The sequence below is a fragment of the Scyliorhinus torazame genome, chromosome 2 (genome assembly GCF_047496885.1).
Source record: "Scyliorhinus torazame isolate Kashiwa2021f chromosome 2, sScyTor2.1, whole genome shotgun sequence".
NCBI classification, from domain to species: domain Eukaryota; kingdom Metazoa; phylum Chordata; class Chondrichthyes; order Carcharhiniformes; family Scyliorhinidae; genus Scyliorhinus; species Scyliorhinus torazame.
The window spans coordinates 35485916-35506759 of NC_092708.1; the positions used below are offsets into that span (position 1 = coordinate 35485916).

The following is a 20844-nucleotide window of genomic DNA, read 5'->3' on the forward strand; positions in this document are numbered from 1 at the left end:
CCGTGGCTACTAAAAGTCGGCGTTACAGTTTCGGGGACCGCCAATTCATTCGAGCGGAGATTAAGCGCCTTCTCTCGGAAAATATCATTGCTCCCAGCACCAGCCCCTGGCGAGCCCAAGTGGTGGTAGTCAAGTCTGGTGAGAAACACCGCATGGTCATTGACTACAGTCAGACCATCAACCGGTACACGCTGCTTGATGCGTATCCCCTGCCCCGCATATCTGACATGGTCAACTGGATTGCACAGTACCGGGTGTTCTCCACCATAGACTTGAAATCCGCCTACCACCAGCTCCCTATCCGCCCAGAGGACCGTAACTTCACGGCCTTCGAGGCGGACGGCCGCCTCTACCACTTCCTTAGGGTACCCTTTGGCGTCACCAATGGAGTCTCGGTCTTCCAACGGCAGATGGACCGAATGGTGGACCAGAACAGACTGCAGGCTACCTTCCCGTATCTGGACAACGTCACCATCTGCGGCCACAACCAGCAGGACCATGACGTCAACCTCACGAAATTCCTCCAAACTGCCAAACGCCTCAACCTCACGTACAACGAGGCAAAATGTGTTTTCGGCACCACCCGCCTCGCTATACTCGGCTACGTGGTGGAGAACGGTGTCCTCGGCCCCGATCCCGACCGTCTGCGCCCCCTTCTCGAACTCCCCATTCCCACCTGCCCCAAAGAACTGAGGCGATGCCTCGGGTTCTTTGCCTATTATGCCCAGTGGGTGCCCGAGTACGCTGACAAGGCCCGACCCCTCCTCCGTTCCCCCTCATTCCCCCTCCCGCTCGAGGCCTGCCTGGCCTTCCACCTCCTAAAAACCACTATCGCCAGAGCCGCCATGCATGCGGTAGATGAGTCTGCACCATTCCAAGTCGAGAGCGATGCCTCCGACTTTGCCCTGGGTGCCACCCTCAACCAGGCGGGCAGGCCCATCGCCTTCTTTTCCCGCACACTCCAAGGCCCCGAGATCAGCCACTCCTCTGTTGAGAAGGAGGCACAAGCCATAGTGGAAGCCGTCCGGCGCTGGAGGCACTACCTGGCCGGAAAACCATTTACCCTCGTTACTGGCCAACGATCAGTTGCGTTCATGTTCGACAACAAACAACGAGGTAAAATCAAAAATGATAAGATATTACGGTGCAGGATCGAACTCTCCACCTACAATTATACTATCGTATACCGGCCAGGTAAGCTCAATGATCCTCCTGATGCCCTGTCCCGTAGTACTTGTGCCAATGCACAGGATGACCGGCTGCGGGCACTACATAATGACCTCTGTCACCCGGGCGTCAGGCGGCTCTACCACTACATCAAGGGCCACAACCTACCCTTCTCAGTCGAGGAGGTCAAGGCCATGACTAGGGACTGCCAGGTCTATGCGGAGTGCAAGCCGCAATTCTACAAGCCAGACAAGGCGCACCTAATCAAGGCCACCCGCCCCTTTGAACGTCTCAGCATTGACTTCAAAGGGCCCCTCCCCACCCACAACCGCAACACGTACTTCCTCAACGTCATCGACAAGTACTCGCGGTTCCCCTTCGCCATTCCCTGCCCCGACACGACCTCCGCCACCGTCATCAAAGCGTTGCACGACCTCTTCATGCTGTTCGGTTACCCCAATTACGTTCACAGTGACCGGGGCTCCTCCTTCATGAGCGAGGAGCTGCGTCGGTACCTGCTCACCAGGGGCGTTGCCTCGAGCAGGACGACCAGCTACAACCCCCGGGGGAACGGACAGGTGGAGAGGGAGAACGCGACTGTTTGCAAGGCCGTGCTGCTAGCCCTCAAGTCCAAAGGCCTACCAGTCTCCCGTTGGCAGGAGGCCCTCCCGGCCGCACTCCACTCCATCCGGTCTCTTTTGTGTACTGCAACGAATGCTACCCCTCATGAGCGGATGTTTCTCTTCTCCAGGAGATCGGCATCCGTGACATCGCTTCCATCCTGGCTCCTGTCCCCGGGAGACGTCCTGCTCCGCAAGCACGTGCGGACCTCTAAGGCGGAGCCCCTGGTGGAGAGAGTCCATCTCCTCCACGCCAACCCACAGTACGCGTACATAGCGTACCCCGACGGGCGTGAGGAGACCGTCTCCATCAAGGACCTGGCCCCATCTGGGGCCCCTGCCGCCCCCGCCCGCAGCCTCCACCCCACTCCCTCTCTGCTCCCGTCGATCCCTCGGTCTGTTACTACTCCGTGCCAGCCGCTGTCATCCCACAGTTTCGCCTCGAGCCAGCCGAAGCGGTGGGGGAAGTCATGCCGCCTCGCGACCCAGCACCACCGACCGCACGGATACCACCGGACACTACCTCAGCGCCGACGTTCAAAGAGATCGACCAAACCCATCGTTCGTCTCGAACTTTGACGACACGGAATCTCCTGATGGACTCTGTTCACTGCTCCAAATTTTCACCCCGGACTTCCTTCTAAACAAGGGGTGAATGTGGTGATACACCACTGTACCTCCCTACCATTGTACATAGTATATAATAGTTGTGCATAACGTGGCCCTGTAATACTGTGTATTGTACTGTAACTCTGCAGAGGTTTGGTCACTGGTAGGTAACCCGACCTGGCCACGGAGAGCTCTGCAGGAGCTGCCGACCTGGCCACTCCCCCGGGAGTCAGTATAAGAACCTCTTCTGGGACAGGCCCCATTCTGTCTGGGGTCGTCTGTGTCGGGTAAGCCTCCCATGTAGTATATTAAAGCCTGAGTTAAAGTCTCACATGTCTTTGTGGTTCTTGACGCTTAGCGCATCAAAAAGGTCACAGTTCTCTCTGAAAATTAAACCTCCATGGCAATTCCAAAAAAGAATTATTCAAGGGACACGGGCACTGGGAAGGCTGGAGTTTATGCTCATCCCTAATTGTCCTAGAGAGGGTGGTAGTGATCCATCTTCTTGAATATATCTGTTGGGACATTTAAGAGTTTCATGGTCACCATCCCGATACTAGTTTTTAATTACCGATTTATTTGATCAACAGAATTTAAATTCCACAGCTGCTCTGATTCAATTTGAAGGTGTGGGCTGGATTTAACAAAGAAGGAAGCACCACCCCCAAGATCAGCGGCTCTTTGAAGTCCCAGCATCGCCAGGAGAAAGTGGTGGGCACTGCTGGAACTGCAAGGAGGCCCCTTGGAGGGCAGCACGGTAGCATTGTGGACAGCACAATTGCTTCACAGCTCCAGGGTCCCAGGTTCGATTCCGGCTTGGGTCACTGTCTGTGCGGAGTCTGCACATTCTCCTCGAGTCTGTGTGGGGTTTCTCCGGGTGCTCCGGTTTCCTCCCACAGTCCAAAGATGTGCAGGTTAGGTGGATTGGCCATGATAAATTGCCCTTAGTGTCCAAAATTGCCGTTAGTGTTGTGTGGGGTTACTGGGTTATGGGGCTGGGGTGGAGGCGTTGACCTTGGGTAGGGTGCTCTTTCCAAGAACCGGTGCAGACTCGATGGGCCGAATGGCCTCCTTATGCATTGTAAATTCTATGAGAAAAGGAAGCCCCCAAAGGATATCCTCTACCTTCCTTCCCACGTTTTCACCAACTTTAATGAGAAAACATATTTCCCACTCTTAAATACTTCCCCGTGTATTATGGCAATGAAGGCGGATTGAGGACCTTAACTGATGCTTAATTGGATAATTCTCTATCTCCATCACTAGAAATATGTAAATAACAATACTTCCATAACTAGAAGCATTCTCTCTCCCAATTTCACAATTCTTAGTTTCCACCTTGACTGGTTCCAACGCTTCCAAGCTACCAATAACATTTGATCAGATACATTTTTGCAGTTTGTTTGCTCTGTGTCAAAATTAAGTTTGCAACAAGCTTAACTGGGCATGGGGTTAGAGAACTGCTGTGGCATTTAAGACTGTCACAAGCACACAATTTTCTGCAAAGGTTGGTTTAATTTCAAATAAACCATCTCAATAACCAGTGGAATAGTTCTGTTGGCTCGAACCCTGGGCAAAGCCCAGTAAAAATTCAAACAAAATTTCTGCGCTGAAAAGATGTCATATTGTCAGTTTTCACGGTATTACTTTAATCATAAAGGTAAAAGGTATCTTGTAGATGTAAAATACAAGGATGAGGGCAACCATTGTCTGAAATTACACTTGAGCACTTTGAATCCATTATTAGTATTAACACGGTTTTGAATGTTCTTTTTCTTACAAAAGAGTTGTAAAATCTTCACACAAGGAGGTACTCCAAGAAGTCAGAACACATAACAAGACTTTACAAAGCACTTTTATAAATATATGTAAGGCTGCAGCAGTCATTTTAAGTTGAGCGTCATCGTACTTTAGTCACATTCTAGAAACGAAAAAGGTATCAATTCTTATAAATTGGTCTGATGTTGGTCTTAAATATCATTGATTGTATTTAACCAACAAAGACAAACTGTAATAAAGGGCAGATTATATATTATAATGAAAGAGCTTAAATAGAAAACTATCTACGCAAAGTGGACGACTCCACTCATTAACTCCTGACCATATTATTGACGATCACAATTTTATAACAATATCACATTTATTTGCACAATGTTAGTATTTGGGGAAGGGAACACTTTCCATTTGAGATACCCAGTATTCACATCGAGCACTCACAGCTCAGGCATGGGATCATTAGGTTTAGGGCCAGATTCCCTCCACTCTGGGACCAGCACTGTGTGAAGCAGCCCCTTCCTGCAACAGTGAGATGTGTATTTAATGCCCACACCGTCTATCTGGGGCTTCTCTGAAAGGATTGCTAGTTCAGTATCAAATCTAATTGCAATGGGGCAGCTTTGTGATACGCAAGCTGTGTTGAGACAGCCAACAAGCAATTTTGTTTTAATCCAACCGTGTGGCGGTCCATGGTCAACTCTCTGTGGTCTTAAGATGAGTAATTGAGTTGTGGATGGCACACACACAGAATAGGGCCCTGTTTGCCTGCTGCTGTTTGGGTTACAACACACCAGTTGCAGTTTGTAAAGTTGGTGATCTAAACTTTGTCTGTTTTCACTGTTCCAGAAGTCAAATTCATTGGAAAATAGAATCTGACCACCTTTCTGTGACTTGTGCTAATTGATGGCCCAGTTTTCCCTGGTGGATCTCTGCACAGTTATCAACATATGCAGGAGCAATGTTGTTGCGATTTTAGCTTGAAAACGGGAGGAATAAATCAATGGACCCTTCTGTAGATGAAACAATTGGAGAAGATCACTGCAAAAAATAAGATGATTTCCATCAAAGTTGCATTAATTTAATCAACATTGAATTTCCAATGATCAGAATCTCAGAAGGCTCTGGTTTGGTTTGAGTTTCTTTTTGTATCACTCAACGTCTTTGGAAAAGTGCACCACCTTTCCCCAGCCAGCTTTTAAAATAATGCTACTGGAATAAACAGGATATCTGCTTTGGGCCACGAAAATTTAAAGGTTTCATCTGTCAATAGCTGCTTCTAAACTTTTTTTAAATTCTAAAGAATTTGCATTTCTACTCCCCAGAGCTCACTCACAATTAACATAAAACAATAAATTCTGCCCTATCTGATCATGTAAACCAGTTCTATGCCATGTACAAGACTTTGAGCTTTTGACCATTTAGTCTGGAGAGTCTGCGGCTAACTCATTGTGTCATCAGTGAGTCCCAGCTCGTGTCTTATTAATCTTCTGCTGTGCAGTAATGAGGCGAAGCCTGTATCTCTGTCAGATGAAATACTCCTTCTTGCCTTCACTAACGGATTCCTGGTAATTGGCATGGTTCTTCAGATTGGCGTCAACATTCTCAGCATATTCCGCTCCCTTTGTTTCATTGGTGCGGTAGGTGCCTTTGTGTCGGTACAACAAACGTCCCGTTACAGCAATGACACAGAGGATGACGAAGATCACGATCGCTATCACACCTGTGGATGAGAAGAAGGAAGTGAGGTTGAACAGGTGAGTAAGGAATAGATACAGCAGGCGAAGTATCAGTTCCAATGGCAAGAAGGAAAACAGGGAAATCGTTAGAATCCATTATCAATGATGTTATAACAGCATGCTTAGAAAATCATAATGACATCAGGCAGAGTCAACATGGTTTTGTGAAAGGAAAATCTTGTTTAACTAATTTATTTGAGTTTGCAGAGGAAGTCACAAGGAAGCAGGACATAAGGGAACATGTATCAAATAAGAGATAAAATTCTTCAAGGGGTGCAGGGGCAGAAGGACCTGGGTGTACATGTACATAGCTCATTGAAGGTGGAGGGACAGGTGGAGGGAGCAATCAATAAAGCATTACCGGTGTGATTTAATGTCCAAAAAACAGCGTCTCGTTTTGGGTGCTAATAACGGAGTCTTTCTTGGGACAGCGCCGAGAACGACCCAGCTATCAAACAAGACATTGTTTTTTTGCCTGTGATTTGGCCTCCACAACCTTCTGCGGCAAAGAGTTCCGCAGAAATACCTCCTCGTCTCTGTTTTAAAAGATCGTCCCTTGAGTCTGATATTGTGGCCTCTGCTTCTAGTTTTTCCTACTAGTGGAAACATTCTCTCCACGTCCACTCTATCCAGGCCTTGCACTATCCTGTAAGTTTCAATAAGATACCCCCTGATCCTTCTAAACTCCAACGAGTACAGACCCAGAGTCCTCAACCGTTCCTCATATGACAAGCTGTTCATTCCAGGGACCATTCTTGTGAACCTCCTCTGGACACTTTCCAAGGCCAGCAACATCCTTCTTTAGATACGGGGCCCAAAACTGCTCAAAATACTCCAAATGTGTCTGTCAAGAACTTTATACAGCCTCAGAAGTACATCCCTGCTCTTGCACTCGACATGAATGCTAACATTGCATTCGCCTTCCGAATTGCTGACTGAACTTGCACGTTAACCTTAAGAGAATCTTGAACGAGGACTCCCAAGTCCCTTTGTGCTTCAGATTTTTGAGCCTTTACCTATTTTGAAAATAGTCTATGCCTCCATTCCTCCTTCCAAAGTGCACAACCTCACAATGGGGGTATCCAATGGCCTGGGAGGCACCCCCCCCCCACCCCCCACAGGTGCCGTTATGCCCAATCAGCGTTTGTGTGGATATGTGCTAACTGGCAACATGGCGAGGTCCCCCAAGCACAGGCGTTCGTTAACGCGCCTCGGGAGACACGGGTGTCAACATATTTAGATGAGACCCAGATCGCAAGGCATTCCGAATATCGTAAATCTTGAGAGAGAGACGTCTCATGAGATTTGGCGGCCTTGTTGCGTCACCGACTCGGGCACTTTGAGGCAATTCGAGCACCCCAGAGTATCCTGGGGCGGGATTCTCCCCTACCCGGCGGGTGGGCCGTACCGGCACCAAGGAGTGGCATGAACCACTCCGGCATTGGGCCACCCAATAGGTGCGGAATCCTCCACACCTTCAGGGGCTAGGCCGGCGCCGGCAGGGTCGGCGCCGCACCGGCTGGCATTGAAGGGCTTGGTGCCACGCCAACCACCGTCAAGGGCCTCTGCCCGCCGGTGCAAGTTGGCGCATGCGCGGGAGCGCCAGCGTGTGCTGATGTCATCCCAGCGCATGCGCAGGGGGGTTCTTCTCCGCACCGGCCATCACGGAGGTTGACAGCAGCCGGCGCGGAGGGAAAGAGTGCCCCCACGGCACAGGCCTGCCCGCGGATCAGTGGGCCAGGCCACCGTGGGGGTACCCACCGGGGCCAGATCCCCCCACACCCCCCCGAGTACTCTGCAGGCCGCCCATAGAGCCAGGCCCTGCCGGTTTGGACCTGGTTTGATTTACGGCGGCGGGACTGGGCGAAAACGGGCGGCCACTCGGCCCATCGCGGGCTGGGGTATCGGCGGGGGGGGCCGCTGCCAGCGGCTGTTGACCGGCGCAGTGCTATTCCCACCCCCAGCCAAAACCCCGGCGCCGGAGAATTCGGCAGCCAGCGGGGGCGGGATTCACGCCATCCCCCGGCAGTTCTCCTGCCCGGCGGGGGGTCGGAGAATCCCGCCCCCGGTCTTTATTATTGGGGCGTAGAATACAAGAGAAAAAAGGTTATGCTGAATTTATTAGACATTAATTAGATCTCAGCTGGAGTTCTGGGTGCCACACTATAGGAACGATGTAAATGATTTGGAGGGAGTGCAGGAGAGCTTTTCAAGAATGGGTCTATGGATGAGAATATTCAGTTCGGAGGATAAATTGGAGAGATTGAGACTGTTCCCCTTGGAGAGAAGAGATTTGATAGAGAAATTCAAAAGTCACAAATGGCTGGACAAAGCATATGAGGATCCTGGGAGGACTTGCAAAGAAACATAGACAGCATTTAAGAGTGAAAGGTCTCCCTTTTAAGATTGAAGATGAGGAGAATGTTTTTTCTTCCAGAGGATCGTTAATCTGTGTATTTCTCTTCCCCACAGAGCAGTGGGTCATTGAATTTATTCAAGGCTGAGTTAGACAGATCATTGACAGACAAGGGAGTCATGGGTTATGGGGGGCAGATGGGAGAGCAGGTTTGTAGGGGCAAACAATCTATTCTTGTTCCGAAGTCCTAGGACAGGATTTTCAGGACCCACCACCATCCGAAGAGTCAGCAATGAATGCACCCTGGAACAGGACGCCAAGTAAAAAACGCTACAGAAATCAAGTTGTTCTTGTAGTCCAGTAGCTTGTTGCTTCTTTTAACACCTCCCCACCTTGTCTTGCTATGCGGCCCTTTCATTTCTTCTCTCAACTCCTACCATCCCCAACTCCTGTTGACACTATTCACTATTCCAGCTGGTGTCTATGTGCATGCTCTTGTTACTGTTGCTGTTGGACTAGAGGAAGAAGCCATCTGGCTACCTACATCAATTCAGTTTGTAGACTGCCAATCACCAGAAAATGGTCATCATCAGAAGCCACTTACATTACAGATAAAGGAGTTCTGATCCCTCAGGTCCAGGGTGAATGTTCCCAAGAGGAGAGGATAGGGATTAAAAACAGCTAATAGCGGTGAGTGTCATGACATGCACTCATGCACATAATGAGATACAGACAGGCAGTGACAGACACCCAGTACAGCCAACCAACACACAGGACAGAACACAACCAATCACCAGACAGAATACTAGAAGGTGGTCTCCCACTATAAAACACGCAAGGCATCAGCACTCTGCCTCTTTCCACTGGTGACAACTATAGTGACAGTCAGGGTGTATATATCAGTTAGCACCTTCTACACGTGGCTCAGAGCTAGTCTGGTCTAGTAAGTTATAGTTAGCACACTTAGTTTAGTAGAGCGTCAGCCCACAGCAAGCTGTGTGCCCTGCTACAGAAGTTCAATAAAAAGTACTGAACTAACGTCTAAGTTTGGTGTCTGCTTTCCAGTACAACTGCATCCAGTTGCAGTCTGTGTTACCCCAGAGTGAATAACACGACAGTGGAGGGTCACCAGAAACAAAAGGGGCAACAGCAGCAGGAGACAAATTATCATTGGCAATTAGAAAATTATCAATGTGTGCCAATTATGAACTGATTTGGGATTAATGGAAATTACTTCTTAAATGGATGCCACAGCCTGCAGAGAGAATGGAAGGGATTTCCCAGTGTTTTCTGTGGCGGGATCGGTTATGAGCGAGAATGGAAAATTTGGCGTCCCTACGAAAACTCCATTCACTTTCAGTGGCACCAGAAAATCCCAGCTGCGAATGAGGACGAAGGTTTTTCACCAGTTTCATCTGAATTGTGCTTTGCAGAATGTAAACCAATCATCCCAAGAAATACATTGACTGGCTGTCTCAAAACACAAGCAACCATCTGGGTGATGTTTTCTGAGTGCCCACATGTCCTAGTAGGGTTGAGGGTGGGGGGGGGGGGGGGGGGGGGGGGGCGAACAGCTGATCACCCCTGAAAACTAATACCAATCTTTATTATTGTCACAAGTAGGCTTACATTAACACTGCAATGAAGTTACTGTGAAAAGCCCCTAGTCGCCACATTCCGACCCCTTTTCGGGTACATAGAGGGAGAATTCAGAATGTCCAATTCACCCAACAAGCACGTCTTTCGGGACTTGTGGGAGGAAACCGGAGCACCCGGAGGAAACCCACCCAGACACGGGGAAACGTGCCGACTCCGCACAGAAAGTGCTCCAAGCCGGAAATCAAACATGGGCCCCGGCACTGGGAAGCAACAGTGCTAACCACTGTGCTACCGTGCCGCCCCTAACCTGCTCCATTCAAATCCAACCTGCTCCTCATCCTGCACCAGGCCTGCACTCTGCCTCACAGTGCCAGGGACCTACCTCAGGTGTCTGTGTGGACTTTTCATGTTCTCCTCGTGTCTGCGTGGGTTTCCACCGGGTGCTCCGGTTTCCTCCATGTTAAATTGCCCCCCTAGGGTGGGGTTGCTGGAATAGGGCGGGTGATTGGGCCTAGGTCGGGTGGTCCTTCGATGGGTTGGTGCAGACTCAATGGGCTGATTGGCCCCCTGCACTGTAGAGATTCTAATCTAATCTATTTTAGCACAGTGGGCTAAACAGCTGGCTTGTAAGGCAGAACAATGCCAGCAGCATGGTTCAATTCCCGTACCGGCCTCCCCGAACAGGCGCCGGAATGTGGCGACTCGGGGCTTTTCACAGTAACTTGAAAAAATGAAAATTGCTTATTGTCACAAGTAGGCTTCAAATGAAGTTACTGTGAAAAGCCCCTCGTCGCCACATTCCAGCACCTGCTCGGGGAGGCTGTTACGGGAATCGAACCGTGTTGCTGGTCTGCCTTGATATGCTTTCAAAGCCAGCGATTTAGCCCTGTGCTAAACAGCCCTGTGCTAAACAACTTAATTGAAGCCTACTTGTGACAATAAGTGATTATTATTATTATTCTAAACGGGGTGACGTATCCTGGGTGCAGCAGGTGTTGGAATTGCTGAAGCATGACTGTTGGACCTGCAAAAATCTTCAGTGCAATAAACAGGTCAAACAAATATTTGCAAAGAGCCGATTCTTTGTCATTTTTATTGTGGGCAAGAGGCTTCAGCTCGACAGGATACATTGAATTGAGTTGTAGTTTCTCTCAAATTTATGGTGTCGTATTAATACCAATACTTTCATGATCAGGAAGAAATATGGAAGTGAGGAATGACACTTGCTGCAGACCTTCAATTTGTACAAGTACTCATAAAAAGCATAAAAATATATGACTGAGCACCAAATTGACCTGAATTATCTCTTGCTCATAACTCAAAGTAATAGGACTAGAAACGAGACATTGTCATCTGACATTTTCAACGGCCGATCTTAAAGTACTTCAGTTCAATTGAGCTGTCTTTGTCTTTCAATTACACAGAATCAACTTTTCGTGAGTTCCGACTCTAATCATGCTGACCGAAAACTAAGGAAGGAACACCAAAGACCACAGCCAAATTCTCCGTCGGTGGGATCCTCTAATTTGCCGGCAGTGCACCCACGTCCGCGGGTTTCCCGATGGCCATTGGTGGCCACAATGGAAAACCCCATTGGCCGGCAGCGGGAATGGAGAATCCCGCTGCCGGCGGAGAAGCACCGCGCCGGATAATACGGCCGGCGGACATGAGAATCCCCGCCCACAATTTTCGGGGAATTCAAGAAGACAGCTGAGGGTAGCAAGGATTGGAAATAAATCCAGTCTTTTCCCAAGAACCAGTATTTAACAAAATGAAATTTCTTATTAATTCACTGTGGTCAACTTTACACAGTTTTTGGGGTGTGTAATGCACGCTGATTTTAAAAATAGTTAACTTTCTAAAAAAAGTTTCATGGGGTGTAGGAGTTGCTGACCAGGCCAGTATTTATTGCCCATCCTTCGTTGCTAGTCAGAAGGTGGCAGGTGAGCTGGCTTCTTGAATGGAATGGCGATATATTTCCACGTCAGGGTGGTGAGTGTCTTAGAGAGGAACCTGCTGGTGATGGTGTTCCCCTGTACCCCTGCCCTTGTCCTTCTAGATGGTAGCCATGATGTGGAGATGCCGGCATTGGACTGGGGTGAGCACAGTAAGAAGTCTGACAACACCAGGTTAAAGTCCAACGGGTTTGTTTCAAACACTAGCTTTCGGAGCACTGCTCCTTCCTCAGGTGAATGAAGAGGTATGTTCCAGAAACATATATATAGACAAAGTCAAAGATCCAAGACAATGCTTTGAATGCGAGCATTTGCAGGTAATTAAATATTTACAGATCCAGAGATAGGGATAACCCCCAGGTTAAAGAGGTGTGAATTGTCTCAAGCCAGGACAGTTGGTAGGATTTCGCAAGCCCAGGCCAGATGGTGGGGGGTGTGTGAATGTAATGCGACATGAATCCAAGTTCCCGGTTGAGGCCAGACTAATGTGTGCGAAACTTGGCTATAAGTTTCTGCTCGGTGATTTTGCGTTGTCGCACGTCCTGAAGGCCGCCTTGGAGAACGCTTACCCGGAGATCAGAGGCTGAATGCCCTTGACTGCTGAAGTGTTATGGGTCTCTGGATAAGTCTCTGGATCTGTAAAGACTTAATTACCTGCATATACTCGCATTCAAAGCATTGCCTTGCATATTTGACTTTGTCTGTGTATATGTTTCTGGAACATACCTCTTCATTCACCTGAGGAAGGAGCAGTGCTCCGAAAGCAAGTGTTTGGAACAAACCTTTTGGACTTTAACCTGGTGTTATAAGACTTCTTACTGTGCTTCTAGATGGTAGCAGTTGTGGGTTTGGAAGATGGTAGACATTGGAGTCCCTGGTTATCAGTGTGGAATGTTTGTGGATGTGGTGCCAATCAAGTGGGTTACTTTGCACTGCACAATGTTAAGCTTCTTGAGTGTTGTTGAAGCTGCAGTCATCCAGGAAAATGGAGAGTATTCCATCACACCCCTGACCTGTGCCTTGTACATGGTGGACAGGAAGTGCTATGGAAGACCCTGTTAAAGGCCGGCTATCCATTGACATTCATCAACAGCCTCGGACTTCTTCACGATAAGATGTAGGTGACAGTCCTCATCAACGGATACAAGACAGAAAGCTTTGAGGTCAAGACTGGAGTCAAGCAGGGAGGTGTTGCCCCCCCCCCCCCCCCCCCCCCCAATCTTTTCTCCATCTTCATCGTGACCATCCTTCACCTTGTCAAGAACAAGCTTCCCAGTGGAGTGGACATCAACAGGATGGACAGAAGACATATCAGCCTCGACCAGTAGAAATCCAAGAAGCAGACAACACTAACATTGCTCATGGAGCTGATGTATGTGGATGACATTGCCATCTCCACTCTCTCAGAAAAGAATATCCAAGACATGCTTGACACCTTCATAAAGCATATCAAAGAATCAGTCTCAGCCTCAACCTCATGGACGCTCAAGTGCTTTACCGACCTGGCCCAGGGTAAGATCCAGTCTCTCCCTCCATCAAGATCAATGGGGATACTCTCCCAAATGTAGAGCACTTCCCATATCTGGTGAGTCACCTCTCCTCTAAGGCTGACATCGATGCAGAGATCTAAAATCATATCCAATCCGTGAGCGCCTCCTTCAGGTGCCTAAGAACGACCTTTCACGACCGTGACATCTGTGCTGACACCAGGATCCTAGTGTTCAAGGAAGGCATCCTCCAAACTCTATGGCTCAGAAACTTGGCCTACATACAGACAGCACCTGAAGGTCCTGGAGAGGTACCATCAATGTGGCTGGGATAGGTTCTCCGCAACAGCTGGGAGGACAGGTGTAATACCAAGAGGAACAGCATAGAGGTCATGATCATCTGAATCCAACTCCGCTGAGCCGTCCAAGTGTTCAGGACATCAGAGTTGTGACTTCCAAAGCAAATCCTCTTTGCCCAGCTCAAGGAAGGCTTCCGAACAAGAGGAGGACAAAGGAAGTACTTCAAAGGCACCCTGAAGGCTTACTTCAAGAAATGCAAGATAGACTTCAACACCTGAGAGACCCTTGCGCAAAAGAGACCTACTTGGAGGAACTTCCTGATTGAATGGACACAATCCTTCGAGGACACTCAACGGCAAGAAGAGGTCTGGAAAAGGAGCAGGAGAAAGGAATACCCACAATCCAGAGTCCAAGGACCGATTCCACCTCCCAGAAACAGCTGCCTTTAGACTCCGGAATGGTTTCTACAGATTGGAGGTTAACGAGTGTAACCCCGCTATTCAAAAAGGGAGGTAGAGAGAAAACAAGGAACGAAAGGAGAGTGAGCTTAATGATGGTAGTACGGAAGTAGCTGGAGTCCATTATGAAGGATTTCATTGCACAAAATTTGGAAAGCAGTGGTGTAATCAGATAAAGTCAGCATAGATTTACGAAAGGAAAATCATGCTTGCCAAATCTACTGGAATTCTTTCAAGATGTAACTAGGAGAGTTGACCAGGGAGAACGGTAGATGTAGTTTATTTAGAACCTCAGAAGACTTTCAACAAGGTCTCACAGAGTAGATTAATAAAGTTAAAGCGCATGGAATTACTGGTAGTGTCTTGAGGTGGATAGAAAGCAGGGGCGTCATTCTCCGACCCCCCGCCGGGTCGGAGAATGGCCGTTGGCTGCCGTGAATCCCGCCCCCGCCCCCATGGTGGCCTGGCCCGCGATCGGGGCCCACCGATCCGCGGGCGGGCCTGTGCTGTGGGGGCACTCTTTCCCTTCCGCCTCCGCCACGGCCTCCACCATGGCGGAGGCGGAAGTGACTCTCCCCACTGCGCATGCGCGGGAAACTGTCGGCGGCCACTGATGCTCCCGCTCATGCGCCGCATTTCCGTGCCAGCTGGTGGGGCAACAAACGCCATTTCCGCCAGCTGGCGGGGCAACAAACGCCATTTCCGCCAGCTGGCGGGGCGGAAATCCCTCCGGCGCCGGCCTAGCCCCTCAATGTTGGGGCTCGGCCCCCAAAGATGCGGAGCATTCCGCACCTTTGGGCCGGCGTGATGCCCGTCTGATTGGCGCCGTTTTTGGCGCCAGTCAGCGGACATCGCGCCGTTGGGGGAGAATTTTGCCCCTGATTAGCAAACAGGAAGCACAGAGTTGCAACAAATGGGTCTTTTTTCTGATTGGCAGGCAGTGACTAGTGGGGTACCGCAGGGATCTGTGCGAGGACCCCAACTATTCATATTATATATTCATGATTTGGACGAGGGAACTAATTGTATTATCTCCAAATTTGCACATGCTGCAAAGTTGGGTGGGAGGGTGAGTTGTGTTATAATGTGGATAAATGTGAGGTTATACACTTTGGTAGCAAAAATAGGAAGGCAGATTATTATTTGAATGGGTGTACATTGAGAGAGGTGGATACTCAGCGAGACCTTGGTCCTTGTGCATCAGTCGCTGTAAGTAAGTGTGCAGGTAGAGCAGACAGTAAAGATGGAAAGTGGTATGTTAGCCTTCATAGCAAGAGGATTTACGTATAGGAATAGAGATGCTTTACTACAATTGTATAGGGCCACACCTGGAGTATAATGTGCCGTTTTGGTGTCCTTGCCTGAGGAAGGATGTTCTTGCTATGGAGGAAGTGCAGCAAAAGTTTACCAGGCTGATTCGTGGGATGGCGGGACTGTCATATGAGGAGAGACTAAGTCGGTTAGGATTATATTTATTGGACTTTAGAAGAGTGAGAAGGGATCTCATAGAAATTTACAAAATTCTAACAGAATTAGACAGGGTAGATTCAGAAAGAATGTTCCCGATGGTGGGGGAGTCCAGAACTAGGGGTCATGATTTGAGGATAAGGGGTAAACATAGAACATAGAACGATACAGTGCAGTACAGGCCCTTCGGCCACGATGTTGCACCGACATGGGAAGTCAAAAAACAAAAGCCATCTAACCGACACTATGCCATTATCATCCATATGCTTATCCAATAAACTTTTAAATGCCCTCAATGTTGGCGAGTTCACGACTGTTGCAGGTAGGGCATTCCACGGCCTCACTACTCTTTGCGTAAAGAACCTACCTCTGACCTCTGTCCTATATCTATTACCCCTCAGTTTAAGGCTATGTCCCCTCGTGCTAGCCATTTCCATCTGCGGGAGAAGGCTCTCACTGTCCACCCTATCTAACCCTCTGATCATTTTGTATGCCTCTATTAAGTCTCCTCTTAACCTTCTTCTCTCTAACGAAAACAACCTCAAGTCCATCAGCCTTTCCTCATAAGATTTTCCCTCCATACCAGGCAACATCCTGGTAAATCTCCTCTGCACCCGTTCCAAAGCTTCCACGTCTTTCCTATAATGAGGTGACCAGAACTGTACGCAATACTCCAAATGCGGCTGTACCAGAGTTTTGTACAGCTGCAACATGAACTCATGACTCCGGAACTCAATCCCTCTACCAATAAAGGCCAACTCACCATAGGCCTTCTTCACAACCCTATCAACCTGGGTGGCAACTTTCAGGGATCTATGTACATGGACACCGAGATCCCTCTGCTCATCCACACTTCCAAGAACTTTACCATTCGCCAAATATTCCACATTCCTGTTATTCCTTCCAAAGTGAATCACCTCACACTTCTCTACATTAAACTCCATTTGCCACCTCTCAGCCCAGCTCTGCAGCTTATCTATGTCCCTCTGTAACCTGCAACATCCTTCCGCACTGTCGACAACACCACCGACTTTAGTGTCGTCTGCAAATTTACTCACCCACCCTTCTGCGCCCTCCTCTCGGTCATTTATAAAAATGACAAACAGCAATGGCCCCAGAACATATCCTTGTGGTACGCCACTTGTAACTGAACTCCATTCTGAACATTTCCCATCAACCACCACCCTCTGTCTTCTTTCAGCTAGCCAAAAGGTAAACCTTTTAGGTCTGAGGTGAGGAGAAAATTCTTCACCCAGAGAGTGGTGTGTCTGTGGAATTTGCTACCACAGAAAGTAGTTGACTACTTTTCAGAATTCCAGAAGGAATTAGATAATGATCATGGCGCTAAAAGGATCAAGGGTTATGGGGGGGAAGACAGGATCATGGTATTGAGCTTGATGATCAGCCTTGATCGTAATGAATGGTGGAGCAGGCTTGAAGGGCCAAATACCACCCTCCTGCTTATATTTTTTATGTTTCAATGTTTCTGTGTGTGCGGTCGAAAATGCAGATCGGGCTCATTGACCATGCAAGAAACCACAGAACCAATGACCAATAACACAGAATTTCTTAGGTGGACAATCATACTCGATAGCGAGTGATCGCCGAAGAAGTAGAGATGGCGGACAGGCTTTGAGGAATCAGGTGGTGAGTTACGCTCTGTAAGGTTCCTGCTCTTATAACCACAGTATTTATGTGACTAGTTCAGTTCTGTTTCTGGTCAATTGTAACCCCCCATAAGGTTGACAGTGGGGGATTCAGCAATGGTAATGCCATTGAAAATCAAGGAGCATTGGTTTGATTTTCTCTTGTTGGAGATGGTCATTGCCTGGCGCTTGTGTGATGCAAATGTTACTTGCCAATTGTGCCCACGTGGGCGGCACGGTAGCACAGTGGTTAGCACTGGTGCTTCACAGCTCCAGGGTCCCAGGTTCGATTCCCAGCTTGGGCAACTGTGCAGAGTCAGCACGTTCTCCCCGTGTGTGCGTGGGTTTCCTCCAGGTGCTCCGGTTTCCTCTCACAATACAAAGACGTGCAGGTTAGGTGGATTGGCCATGCTAAATTCCCTTAGTGTCCAGAAAGGATAGGTGGGGTTACTGAGTTATGGGGATAGGGCGAAGGTGTGGGCTTATGTAGGGTGCTCTTTATAAGGGCCGTACAGACTCGCTGGGCCAAATGGCCTCCTTCTGCACTGTAAATTCTGTGATCTATGATTTAAATGTGTGATGGTCAGACCAAATCTAGATATTGTCCATGTTTTTCTGCATTTGGACAAGGACTGCTTCAGTACCTGAGGAGTCTCGAATGGTGCTGAACATTGTGCACTCATCAGCGATCATCCCCACTCCTGGCTTAGTGATGAAAGGAATGTAATTGATGAATCGGCTGGAGGTAGTTGGGTCTAGTTGGGCCTGAGATGATTGACCTCGAACAACCACAACCACCTTCATTTGTGCTAGGTCTGAGTGCAACCAGTGGTAAATTACCGCCACCCCTCCCCCCAATTTCCATTGACTCCAGTTTTGCGAGGGCTCTTTGATGCCGTACTCGATCAAATGCTGCCTTGATGGCAAAGGCAGTTGCTCTCACCTCACTTCTGTAGTTTAACTCTTCTCTCCATGTGTGAACCAAGGCTGTAATGAGGTCAGGAGCTGAGTGGGCATGGCGGAATCCAAACTGAGCGTCAATCCGTACGTTATTGCTAAGCAGGTGCCGCTTGATAAAACTGTTGATGACCCCTTCCACCATTTTACTGATAATTCAGAGTAGATTGATCGGGCGTTAATTGACCAAGTAGGATTTGGCCTGCTTTTTGCAGACAGGACATAGCTAGGAGTGTTTCCATATTGCCGAGTGAATGCCAGTGTTGTAGCTGTAATGAAACAGCTTGTCTAGGAGTTTAGCAAGTACTTGAGAACAGGTTTTTGGTACTATTGCCGGAATATTGTCAGGGCCCATAGCCTTTGCAGTATCGGCAATAGTATGTGGTGTCAAGCTTCTTGAGTGTTGTTGCGGCTGCACTCATTAGGGCAAGTAGAGAGCATTCCATCACATTCATGTCTCGAGCCATGTAGATACTTACACTTTTCAATAACAACAGAAACGTGCAATTATTTCACACCTTTAATATAGTAAGACATCTCACAGCATCCTCAGAAGTGATTGTCAAACAAAATTTGTAATAGAGCCACATGAACAGATATTCGGACAGATACCAAAAGAGTGGTCAAAAAGGTCAGTTTTTATAAAACTTTATTAGTGTCATAAGTAGGCTTACATTAACACTGCAATGAAGTTACAGTGAAAAGCCCCTGTTGCCACTTTCCGGCACCTGTTCGGGTACACGGAGGGAGAATTCAGAATGTTAAATCCAAGCTCGTCTTTTGGGGTTTGTGGGAGGAACCCGGAGTGCCTGGAGGAAACCCACACAGACAGTGACCCAAGCCGGGAATCGAACCCGGGTCCTTGGCGCTGTGAAGCAACAGTGCTAACCACTATGCTACCATGTCCCTTTTGAGGAATATCTTCAAGGGGGCGAGAGAGGAGGAGAGGCAGAGAGGTATAGAAAGGAATATCCAGAGCTTGAGGCCTAGGCAGCTGGAGACATGGCTGCCAATAGTGGAGTGAGGAAAATCAGAGATGCCCAAGAGGATTGAATTGGAGGAGTGCAGGCATTTTGGAGGTTGTAGGGCTGGAGGAGTTTACAGAGATAGGGAGGAGCAAGGCCGTGGTGGATTTGAAAACAAGGATGTGGAATTTCTGAGATTTAAATGTTATAGTCTTGGGGTCAGATCACACGCTTACCTCCAATGACTGCTGAGTCACTTCTGACTGAATTTTTCAATGGGTGCCCCACATCTATTGCCCCAGAATGATCTGCAGTTGAATAAAAAATCAACATTAGAATTATCAGCAGTTAACTCATTGTGACACTTTTACTGGTATTGTTGCCTGAACCACAGTCCACATCTGTTCATTCTCATTTGCATTTCAAGCGGGTCTCACCGATAACATGGATCTAAAGCAGGGCCTTGTTCAATAAATATGACACAATTGACCGCCACATCCTCACATTATTTGCCAGCATTCAGATTCTCCAGATCACTTTCGGAAGCTTCAAGTTTCACTTTAAACGCCATCATCATCCTTCCCTCTCATAAGGGAATTGATCAAACTATAGTTGGTAACCTCAGGACTGAATGCCTATGGCATATTTGTCACAATCCAACCTTTCATCCAATAGGGGAGGGCAGTGAAGGAGCTAGGAGTAATGTTGGGATCTAGATATGTGGATTCCAGTCTTTCCCGACAATTTCAACAGGCGTTCGTTCAGGTCAAGATCTCTATTCATTCCAAAATTGGGAATACACCTGGAGACTGATGTACGCAGTTAAAGAAAGATACCAATTAGCGGAAGCAAAACCCACCTTGGGGTGGGGGATATATTTATCTGGATCCCTTCCAAACCTAGCAGATGGGCTATAATCAACATATCTCCAGGGCGCATCCCATCACATGCACCTCTCCAGAGCAGGCCGTCTCTGCCATATTTTGCGGCATTGCCAAACTAGTTGGCACCTCAGATATGACAGCTGGTGGTACAGTTCTTGACCCAGATTATTATAATTAGGGAATATTTCCCAACTCTTCTGGCTGGATCAATGCCAGATGTACAAGACGTTGGTAAGGCCACACATGGAATACTGTGTTCAGTTCGGGTCACGCTATTATGGAAATGATATTGTTAAACTAGAAAGAGTGCAAAAGAGATTTACTAGGATGTTACCAGGACTTGATGGTCTGAGTTACAAGGAGAGGTTGGAGGGACTTTTTTTCCCAGGAGCTTAAGAGGCTTAGGGGTGAACTTATAGAGGTCTATTAAATAATGAGGAGCATACATAAGGTAGATCGCCAACCTCTTTTCCCAAAGGCAGAGGAGTCTAGAACTAAAGGGTATAGGTTTAAGGTGAGAGGGGAGAGATACAAAAGAGACCAGATGGGAAGTTTCTTCACACAGAGGGTGGTGAGCATCTGGAATGGGCTTCCAGAGGCAGTGGTGGAGGCGGGTCTCATTTTGTCTTTTAAAAAGTAGTTAGACAATTACATGGACAGGGTGGGAATAGAGGGATATGGGCCAAATGCAGGCAAGTAGGACTAGCTTCGTGATAGAAACTGGGCAGCATGGACAAGCTGGGCTGAAGGGCCTGTTTCCATGCTGTAAACATCTATGACTATGACTCTATGGGCAGAATTCTCTCATAATGGGGCTATGTCCCCATGCCCGCTAGAAAACGGGCGCGAATCACTCTGTACT

The 20844-nt window shown here is 48.2% G+C and overlaps 1 protein-coding gene across 2 annotated transcripts in view; it reads right to left on the reverse strand.

Annotated features, from left to right (window-relative positions):
• Positions 1 to 4028: 4028 nt before the first annotated feature.
• LOC140387064 (contactin-associated protein-like 5) overlaps positions 4029 to 20844 on the reverse strand; it is a 1365877-nt gene continuing 1349061 nt past the window's right edge. The window contains exons 23-24 of one of the 2 annotated variants that reach the window (XM_072470077.1): positions 19335 to 19406; positions 4029 to 5892 (exon numbers count right to left, since the gene is read on the reverse strand). In XM_072470077.1, coding sequence (XP_072326178.1) covers positions 5696 to 5892; positions 19335 to 19406 — 269 coding nt within the window. In that variant the 3' untranslated portion in view covers positions 4029 to 5695. The remainder of the gene's footprint in view (positions 5893 to 19334; positions 19407 to 20844) is intronic. The other variant, XM_072470084.1, reaches the window with a different exon arrangement.